Genomic DNA, 10840 nt, shown 5'->3' with positions numbered 1-10840 from the left:
GCAAATCCACAACTTCATAGAGACGCTGTTGCTAAATACTCGCAGTCAATTCCAAAACTTAATACCGGGAATGCCTGTTAAACATCTTAGATTCACGAGTAGCGATTTGAGTAGTGAACACTTCGATGAATGAAACCTGTTATCTTTACAACGGTTGACAAACACGGAATGTAACTTGAACACAACACATCCTCCAAATACGAACCTGATTGAAAGAAATAATGATAATCAAATCCTTGATGACAGCAACACTCGTAACAGTGACAAAACAATTACATTGACAATCATGTTACATTATTTTTAAAATGTTTCCTTTTCTTTTTCATAACTTACTTAACACACTACGAAGCACAGGTATTTTGCTAGTGGAGAGTTTGCCGCAGGGTTCACCCAAACATACACCCAAATGGTCAATTTTGAATCTCAAATCAACAAAACCATCCCATCTTTGGGAATGTGTGAGAATAACTTGCAGAACTTCAAGGAAAACCAGGCAGATATAAAAACTCCACACACAAGATTATCAGGCATGGTATCACTTAGCACTGCATGACATGTTGCCAAGGTCAGTTTAAATAGAGTTTAAAATTACATAAATAAACAGACTGAGGGCTCATTTAGAATGTTAAATAAGGCACTTTTATTTGAACCTGTACTTTGTACAGAGACTGAATGCAAGAGGTGTTTTAAACTATAACAGAAACTATAATAGAATAGAATTGATGAATATGACAATCAATGGTTGGAATCGGATTTTCTTTATCAAAGCTCTGCGGTCTTGTCACATGTCCCTTTTGTTGAAAAAGATTGAAGAAAATATGGGAATAAAAATGCAAAAATAAATTTCCTTGGGAAATGTATGCAAAGAAAACATGGTGCTGTCGTCTCACTCAAGACGTGCTGTTTCTGTCCTCTCGGAGACATCTTTCACTGCATAGTGGGTCATTGAGTTTGGATAAATTGAACTATTTTCTAATAGCAGTGTACTCTTAACATAAATACCACCAACGTGACTTAATCAAAATAAAAAGTCCTTTGGTATGACTTCATATTTTGGCCTTGACTTCACTGAGAGTTTGTCAAGTCAAAAGTAATCAATCCATTTTTTTAAACCTAGTTTATTCAATCAATCAATCAACATTTATTTATATAGCACATATTCATACAAAAAAAATGTAGCTCAAAGTGCTTTACAAAATGAATAGAAAAATAGAAGACACAATAAAAAATAAACAGTCATGTTCAAGTCAACATTAATTAACATAGAATAAGTAAAGTCCGATGGCCAGGGTGGACAGAAAAAACAAACAAAAAAAAAACTCCAAGAGCTGGAGAAAAAAATAAAATCTGTAGGGTTCCAGACCAAGAGACCCAGTCCCCTCTGGGCAATCTACCTAACATAAGTCAAACAGTCCTCTTTGTATTTAGGGTTTTCATGGAAGGACCTGATGATGATGGTCATGTAGACTTCTGGCTTTCAGTTCATCAATGTTGGTGCATCATGATGCTTTGAGTAGGTGGTGGTGGCGCAGGTCGCCACCACAAAGAAACCGTAAAAAGAAACAGATTTATTTAGATAAACAGATAGTTTATTGAGTACAGTATTGTGGTAGCGCAGTGGCTTTGGTGACTACAATGGGGAACATTACATGAACCAGACTTAGATGGTATAACAGTCCAACCCTCATCAATATAGTAATTATTTTGTGAAGAAATATGTGTAAGAAATGGGAGCTGTGAGAAGTAACCCTCACAAACACAAAATCCTATTAAAGCATTATAAGGCAGTACCGTGAGACATGTTCATTTGGAGAGAATTATTTACTGTATGTTTCATTTTTGTTTTTTGTTTATAACAATGGAGGCTAATAAAATATTTACTAGTCCTCTTGACATTGTTTCTTTTATGATGCAAAAGTTGCATTACTTTAATGAAATTTTTGTTTTTATGTCTGCTGTAATTGACATTCTGAGAAATTTTGGTGTAATTATATAGTTATTTTTTCCACCCAAAATGATTATAGAGTAAGTTTAGACAGTAGAGTGAACATTTTCACCACTCACATTACCACACTGAGCTGAATTCTCCATTTGAAGTATTTCTGTAGAGAATTATGCATTTACTGTACATCACATCCTGCAGGTTTAGTTTTTAATTTTTGACTGTATCTTCCAAAAACATGCTTCCACTTCTGAAATTGTTATTGCAAGGCTTTGAATTAAATTGTGTTGTTGCAAATTTTTATTTGTCTTTAGTACAAAAAGGTACAAGTCATAACCTGCTGTTTTGTGTGCACTTCATAAGTTGATCATTCTGATGTTAAGGTGTGTGCGCATTACCCATAGTTACATAGCAACTGCATTTATTTGTCTGCATTGAGAAGAATAGTTACACCTACTCCAAAGACGCAGAAAAGTGTATTGTGGATTAAATGTTTACTGTGTCTGTGAGCATTATAATGCTAACACAGGGTCATGGGGGGTCTGCTGGAGGATGGATGGATTATAATGCTAATAATACTGTTGTTTAACTTATTTAATGTACCATATATTTAAAATTTCTCTGGCAAGCAAACAGATAGTATAGTAAAAAAGAAAAACTGACGGCAGTGTGGAGAGGCTTTATGTCTGCCATGGTGGATGCCACTGTTTGGTGATATGCGAATGCAGCAATAATTAAAGTGGTGGCATACCCATGCCTGCATTTTGGTAGTATGGAAGTGCAAAATTCACGCTGCCTAAGAATTTGTTGTGCTTGGATGTCTCAAACTGGCCGAGTTTATAAGATTGCCCCAAGCTATATGTGAAAAATCAAAGGTTATGATGGAGAGGTGTTGCTGTCATTATTCATGAAGTATAGGATTGGTGCGAGTGACCTGGGAGATTTCAGAGAACTTCAGAACAAATTAAAGGCCAAAACTGAATCAGTCATTTTCTTCTGAAATCCTTCCTTCACCAGGAAAAAAGTACTCAAGCTGAACCTAATGTTTTGTCATAATCATCCGGAGAATGCATGGTGTGAACAACACATTTTTACTTTTCTCAGCCACTGGAAAGTCAGTCAGGAAAAAACTCAAGATGGACTTGCATCTACAGGAGAAAGGAGCAGATCTTCCAAAAAATGTATAAACAATAAAGTTAGATTATGTAGGGTGGATGGGAGACCTGGCGATGACACCTAAGACGTAACCAACCCAACCAGATGAAGCAAAAAATACAATTAAGTAACATTACTTTTTAAAAGGGTTACTTTTTATGTTCAGAGTATTAGAAACAAAGTGCATGAACTAGAAGGACCAATATTGGTCCAGGTCTATGATATTGTAGTAGAGTAGTACAGAGTCATGGTTAAATAAGGGTGACAGAGGGGAATTCCATATTAGTTGCTATAAATGTTTAAGGAAAGAGAGACAAGAAAGGAAATGTGGAGAGGTGGCACTATATGTTAAAAATAATTTAGAAGAAGTGAATGTCAGAAGGCGGCATGGTGGTGCAGTGGGTAGTGCTTTTGCCTTGCAGTTAGGAGACCCGAGTTCACTTCCTGGGTCCAACCTGCATGGAGTTTGAATGTTCTCCCCGTGTCTGTGTGGGTTTCCTCTCACAGTCCAAAGACATGCAGGTGAGGTACATGGGCGATTCTAAATTGTCCCGTGTGTGTGTGTGTGTGTGCGTGTCCTGCGGTGGGCTGCCCTGCCCGGGGTTTGTTTCCTGCCTTGTGCCCTGTGTTGGCTAGGATTGCTCCAGCAGACCCCTGTGACCCTGTAGTTAGGATATAGCGGGTTGGATAATGGATGGATGGATGGATGAATGTCAGAATCACTGTGAGTTAAGCCAATAGTGACAAAGCATCTAAGTACATGTATATTTACATTTAAGCAGAGTTTAATTGCCAATATTAATTTTTTTTTAATTTAAGTTTTTTTTTCTAAGCTTTGTTTCAGATAGGTGCATTACAGAAAAATAAACAATATGACAGCTTGTAATTCTGAAAAGGATTTTATTTTCATTTATGCTGCATGTATTATGGATACATGTTTTTATACATATTTTAGTGTATATTTTAAGGACTTTTTTATTTTAGTATTTTATGGTCACTGAACAATAAATCTACTGTATAGAATTGCATTAAGGAAAATAAACAGTTAACACCTGTGGTGTATAGTTTAATTATAAAAAAAAAAATACAAAGGTAACACTTTCATATAGAACATAATGCTTCTGTGCATCTGGTTATGCAAGAGCTTAGTGTAAAATGATTTAAAAGGATAAAAAAAATAAAAATTGGTATTTGAATTGGCTGATCAAGTAACATGAAAATGGTGATTGGTGTCGTCCTTAAAAAAAACATGAGTGCAGTAGAAAAATCTGATCATTTTATAAATGATTATCCAAAATAACCATTAAAAATGATCAAAATACTGATCACAGAAGTGATGTGCAAAACGCTTGCAAGGTACAGAAGTATTGCAGCATAGCCTGTCTGGGGATGCCAAAATTTTGTGTGAGGTAAAAAGAAAGTTAGTTTGCTAAAGGTTAGTGGAAAACTTGTATGGCAGAAATTACAATTTGATCTTCTGTTGGTGGTTAAGTAAGTGTTTTAAAGATGACAATTTGTTTGTGTATGGCTTTATATGTTAACTGTGTACAATGATAGAGCCTATTCCTTTAATTACATTGCCCAGAGTGATGGGTGGCTCAACCTGATTGGTGAGGTGATGCAAACAGCAACCTAGGACAGAAAGTAGTGATGGGCGATATAATTCTACTGAGTCAGTTCCTTTGAACTACCCTTTTCAGTTAATCTGTTCTTTTGATTCATTTAATTGGTTCATTTACAGTCTTATCTGTTTTATATGGGAAGTCATACGTGATTTTCATATATTGTTTGAATGAGTGAGGGAGTAAGTAAAACCCCATACTTTTATTGGTTTGAGAGAGGCAAATACACACATGCTATCAAAATCTCTGAGTAGTGAGGCAGTTAACAAGCATTTTGATGGATAAGAAATCTACCCGTATGCACAATTAAACAGTAAATTGAATTTGTTTTTTCTTAAAAGACACGTTTCAGTCTGAAAACTATAGGTAAATACGTTATATTGGTATCTAATAAAAACATCAAAATGATTAATTATACTGTAATAGGATTTTGGCTACACTACCCATTCTTAAGAAGTAGTATTTTGTCACATCCTGTAAAATTGGCACAAAACTGTTCTTTACAAGTAATACCGGACAGTAACTTGATTTCAGGGGTTTTTTTTTTTTGTTTTAGCCTTTGTTTCCCATACATTCATCTTTGCACATTCTAGTTCCTGATGCCAGTACACATATATGGTTATACCAAATCTATCAACCCTTTAGCATTTTCCATTGGTTGGGTTAGAGATGATATCTGAAGTCTTTGATCACAATATTTGCTTAAAGTTGGCTTTCATTTCTGAAGTTTTTTAGCATTATCTTTTCAACATTACATCTTTTGATTGTTAATACATATCTTGTGCTTTTCGCCTACAACATTTCAGGGTATGTGCTCAATGGCCTCCTTAATTTTGGCACACTTAAATTTGAAGATTTGTTTTTTTGTTTTTTTTTTCTTAGCTAGATTTTAATTTTATAATTTTTTAAACTGATATGAGGATTTTTTTTAATGTATACTTACCTACAATTTCATCAGTGAAAAAGCTCTATGTATGTTAGCATTGGAGGTTACTTTTTAATCTGCCATTCAAGAATAACAAAGTTCTCAAAATATTTCTTCAGTGTACAGTATTTTTATAAGTTATGTATTTAGCTTGGATGAAAACCTGGAAATACAACATCTACAAAAAGTTTATTCTAGATGAATTACATTCTTACTCTGTCAAATTCTTACTTACTAAAGTATGCTGAATTTTAGCCCTCTATTCTAAGCTCTTATTTCAGGTAAATTAGAATATTTATAGAATTATTTCTAGATGGATTTAAATAAAATATTTTTTTGTTAGGTGTTAGTCTGTGTACTTTTGGTGAGTGTCTCATTTCTCTTTCTCCTTTATTTGTGTCAGTTTCAGGCAGAACGTAATACTCAAAAGATTTTCATTAATTTTCTGGTTTAACATCTACTAGAGATTTTATGTAGACTTTTGATTTTGAACCCTTTTTGTTTCAGGAACCTAAAAATAAAGACGTAAGTGAATGCTTTGACAGTGGGATTGATGGTTTCACTGCTGACACCAGTTCACCTTCCCAAGTCTCCAATTCGGTTTGGTCACCGAGCCCTGGCTCTAACTTCACTCCACGCAGTGAGTCTAGCAATGCCATTTATAACAGTGATGCTCTGAGACAGAACATTTATGAGAACTTCATGCGAGAGCTAGAAATTGGCTGCTCCAAGGATCATGTGGAGCCCTTAAGTGAGCCAGAGGAGACCAGCAGCGATTCCCTGGGGTCATTGGAACAGCTCGACCTTCTGTTTGAGAAAGAACAGGGTGTTGTTCGCAAAGCAGGATGGCTCTTTTTCAAACCCCTCGTCACCCTTCAGAAAGAAAAGAAGCTTGAGCTGGCAGCACGGAGAAAATGGAAACAATACTGGGTGATGCTCAAAGGTAATTGAGAGTAAATTACTTCAACTCAACTATTTATGGAAATGATTATTTCATAGATATACTTAAAACAATATGAGTAGTTTATATCTTAGTTTTATATCACTTAGATTTAGGATGATCTTATTAGCAAAATTATTGTTTTACTTGTGTTTTCTTTACAATAAATTGAGAAGCACATCGGTAAAACAGATTTAACAAGTAGTCATCTGTAGTCACAAAGTATTCAAAGGGAAATAATGTGATATATCATTTTAAATTAGATAGTGCACCTGTCTAGTTTCTTGACTAGAGCTTTAGTGGTTGTAGAACTAGTTGGCCAGATTGACCCCCTAACCCCCTTCCTCAGCAGCAGTGTCCAGTTTCTTTGGGGGAATGTTTAGGTACTCCCAGACCTAAAATATGCTTCTGACACATCCTCATTATTTACCCAGACACAACTTACCAGTAGAGTGACTGGTAAATCAAAATCTTTATCCAAAGATTTGTCCTGGTTCTTCTCTCCAGTACTTCATGTACAGCACTGCTGCCATTTTACTGATCTATTGGTCAGTTTCTTGATGTTTTCAGCTCTGACTTGTGAACAAGACAGTGATACTTCAATTCCTCCACTTGACATCGCTGTTTCTTCTTTACTGTGTAGAGTAAGCTCTTACACTCCAGGAGAGGTCCTTGCCGTTCATATTTAGAGGCATTCATTTGTATCCAAACTCTGCCGCTGCTCTTTCCATTGTATAAAGGAGGTCGCAGTCAGTAGTATACCAAAAGGACAACAACATTCATAAAACTAGGGAAAATACGATACAGTGTAAGTCTAGGTTATACTATGATGGTCTGTCTGTGATGATCTTCAATAATACAGGGAACAAAGTGTAAGCTTTGATTTATTCAGAGAAGTTCAACATTATGCTCAGTGTGAGCAATAATTGAATGATGATGCATCATCTGATCTGATGCCTTGTGTTTTGGACAGCCAGGGTAAGAAAGGTGTTTAGCTGTCAGTTGTTCATTACATGGTTGTAAGCTGTGTTGGAAATAGTTTTTGCTGAACAGATTTTGATAAATTAAATATGGTTATAGAAGATGTATTGAGAACCACTCTCATCCCCCAAATAGCCAATTCTGTATCTTAGGGGACATTCCGTGACTCAGAGTCTGAATGGACCTTCTGTAGTATAAGGAGCTGTTGCCAACAAATAGATTTGCATTGGTAACAGCTCAACACATTGACAGACAATTTTGAGAGGGGTTTTTGATTAAATAAAAAAAATGACATTTTGGAATTCAGCAGGTTAGTTTCCAAATGTGACTAAAAGGTAACAGCTGGGCAGAAGTCATCGATTAAGGATGACAGCCTGACTGCCCTTAAACTTTTATTTTCTGCAGTAATTACTCACATAATATGTGGCTTAGTGCATATTGTAACAGCTTAGTTGGAAAAAAATGCATATAATGTAAGTGAATCAGTGTTTAAAAGTCTTGAGTGATCTCCATTGTTTGTTTTGCGCTAAAAGTTGCATTGATATTTGGTGTTTAATCACACATGCACCCTTCATTAACATTTCATTGAAACAGTCAAACTAATAAATAACTGTGTTTATACAGCACTACCTGAATATTTGTAACATGCCATAATTGATGTAACTACTTAAGTTAGAGATAATAGCAGGTACTGCAACTTGTGTACAATTGTGTACAATTCCTACATATAAACATTAACATTATATTATGCCTCTGTTGAGAAAATGAATCTTTGTATGGCAGTTAATTTCATTGGAGAATAATTTTCAGAATGTTAACTTTTAAATTAATTGACTCAAAATAGGATTTACCACTGTGGTTGAGGCCGATCTGATTGTTTAGTAGTTCAACCTTAAAACAAATAAAGAAAACTAAGATTTTGAAGGCTGAGCTCTTTTCCAGAAAGTTCTTGTACTTTTTAAATACATTTTATAAGCTCCTACTGTACCAGCCTGGAGCTGGCAAAACGTGAATCACTAAGCACTGTGTTTTCTGAATACAGCCTTCAGACATGCTGAGTAATAACTTCCATGGTGTTACAGCTCTTTCCACATAGCTTTATATTTGTACAATCCAAAAATATAAGCATTAAGCAATAAAGGCCATGAGGTGATAATCTGAAATCCTGTTCCAAGTGCTATGACTCTCATTCACATCAAATTTCCATTTTGTAAGAGTCAAGGTGGTAACTGACTGAGTAGGTCTTTTGCAGGTCAGGTTAAAGAGAAACAGAAAACTGTCTAGTGTGTCTTGTGTCCCAACCAGTTTCCCATCCCAGAATGAGAGACACCCTATGGAAACCACCTCATCTATCTCCTCTCACTCTGTAGCACTGCTGCTGTACTCCGTGATCATCATGGACTATTTAGCTCCACTATCACATCGTGGGTACTGAGTCTTGCAACTTAATAGAGAAACGTCATTTGATTACTTTCCACAAGCCCTGAGTAAACATGAGAATATTGCTGCACCAGTCTGTTAGTCATTCTCATAAGCTCATCTGTCTTAACTTGTGGACCTGAGGTACTTAGATCTTCATCTTAAGACTGCCTACTCACCTAAATCATCAGAACATGCATTTCTGAGAGATACCGATTCTCATCCAAAACATTTTAAGTTTATTGAAGTTGTTGTGTTAATGTATATATTACCTTGATATTCATGTCCATTAAAATCATAATCGGAGAGCAAAACGAGATCCATCTTTGCTCAAAGAAATCTAAGGGTTATTGAGACATAAGACTTTTTCCGTTTTTTAAAACGCATAGTCATAATTCAGACCAGGAAGGAACCTATATTGTTCCCCCACCATACAGGTTTCATTTTGTCCCAGAGAGGTTTCCTAAATAACACTGATGAGCAACCCCGTATTTAGACCCACAGGCCTCTGAGTGAAATAGCTGCGTAACAGAGAGTTGGTCATACTTTTAACATGGGCACCCTGCAGAGACTATTGTTTATTTGAGTTGGAGTTTATTCCCTTGATCATTTCGCTACATTGAGGCTTTTCGTTGCATCATGCTGCTTGGGGTTGGATTGGTGAAAAGGCCCCATGCTGTTATAGACCCTAGGCTTGCACTCAGTACACCCAGATGGTAGATCCACCCATGCTGAGGAGTGTGATTCCATAGTAATTAAAACATAGCCTCCTGTAATAATTTTTTAAAATGGTACCACCACCTTCCCTGTCTGCCATTTCTCATGTAACTATACTGTCCTGCTTCTGCAGACCTTCTCAACCACTTTAGCGACACAAAAAAAAAAAAAAAAAAAACATATTCTTCCTTTCCACATGCCTGAGTACTTCCTCCTTAATGGAATGCCTATCAAGTGGATTTCAGTGTTTCTCAGGTAATATTTCTACATCTGAATAATACCCTAGTCAAAGTCAATTTTTCCTCATGTTTCATAAGAACAGCTTTTATGGTGTCACCACTATCCATGTTTAAATGTGAAACGGAGTACAAGAGCCTGTTAGAGGTCAACAGCTGTATTTTGTAGGTAGCACATTGTACATAAAAAACAGGTTTATTTTTCAGACTGTTGTTAGCTGAAGAATGTACACATACGTACCTCAAAAACAGGTATCAAAGGACAAAATAATAATAATAATGATTTTAGATTATAATGTGCCTATGTATTGACTTGTAATTCTGACTTGCTTGTAAAAACAGACTCATACGCATGATCATACAGTGGTGTGAAAAACTATTTGCCCCCTTCCTGATTTCTTATTCTTTTGCATGTTTGTCACACAAAATGTTTCTGATCATCAAACACATTTAACCATTAGTCAAATATAACACAAGTAAACACAAAATACAGTTTTTAAATGATGGTTTTTATTATTTAGGGAGAAAAAAAAATCCAAACCTACATGGCCCTGTGTGAAAAAGTAATTGCTCCCTTGTTCAAAAATAACCTAACTGTGGTGTATCACACCTGAGTTCAATTTCCATAGCCACCCCAGGCCTGATTACTGCCACACCTGTTTCAATCAAGAAATCACTTAAATAGGAGCTGCCTGACACAGAGAAGTAGACCAAAAGCACCTCAAAAGCTAGACATCATGCCAAGATCCAAAGAAATTCAGGAACAAATGAGAACAGAAGTAATTGAGATCTATCAGTCTGGTAAAGGTTATAAAGCCATTTCTAAAGCTTTGGGACTCCAGCGAACCACAGTGAGAACCACAAAAAAACATGGAACAGTGGTGAACCTTCCCAGGATTGGCC

General features: G+C 35.9%; 1 protein-coding gene across 4 annotated transcripts in view; it reads left to right on the top strand.

The window, feature by feature from the left end:
* LOC120525664 (T-lymphoma invasion and metastasis-inducing protein 2-like) overlaps nt 1-10840 on the top strand; it is a 314032-nt gene that overhangs the window by 176967 nt on the left and 126225 nt on the right. For all 4 annotated transcript variants that reach the window (XM_039748157.1, XM_039748156.1, XM_039748158.1 and 1 more), the window contains one exon: nt 6152-6587. In XM_039748157.1, coding sequence (XP_039604091.1) covers nt 6152-6587 — 436 coding nt within the window. The remainder of the gene's footprint in view (nt 1-6151; nt 6588-10840) is intronic.

The sequence above is a fragment of the Polypterus senegalus genome, chromosome 3 (genome assembly GCF_016835505.1).
Source record: "Polypterus senegalus isolate Bchr_013 chromosome 3, ASM1683550v1, whole genome shotgun sequence".
In the NCBI taxonomy this organism is placed as follows: domain Eukaryota; kingdom Metazoa; phylum Chordata; class Cladistia; order Polypteriformes; family Polypteridae; genus Polypterus; species Polypterus senegalus.
Note: the sequence above shows the minus strand (reverse complement) of the source record. Positions and strands in the feature narration are given on the sequence as shown.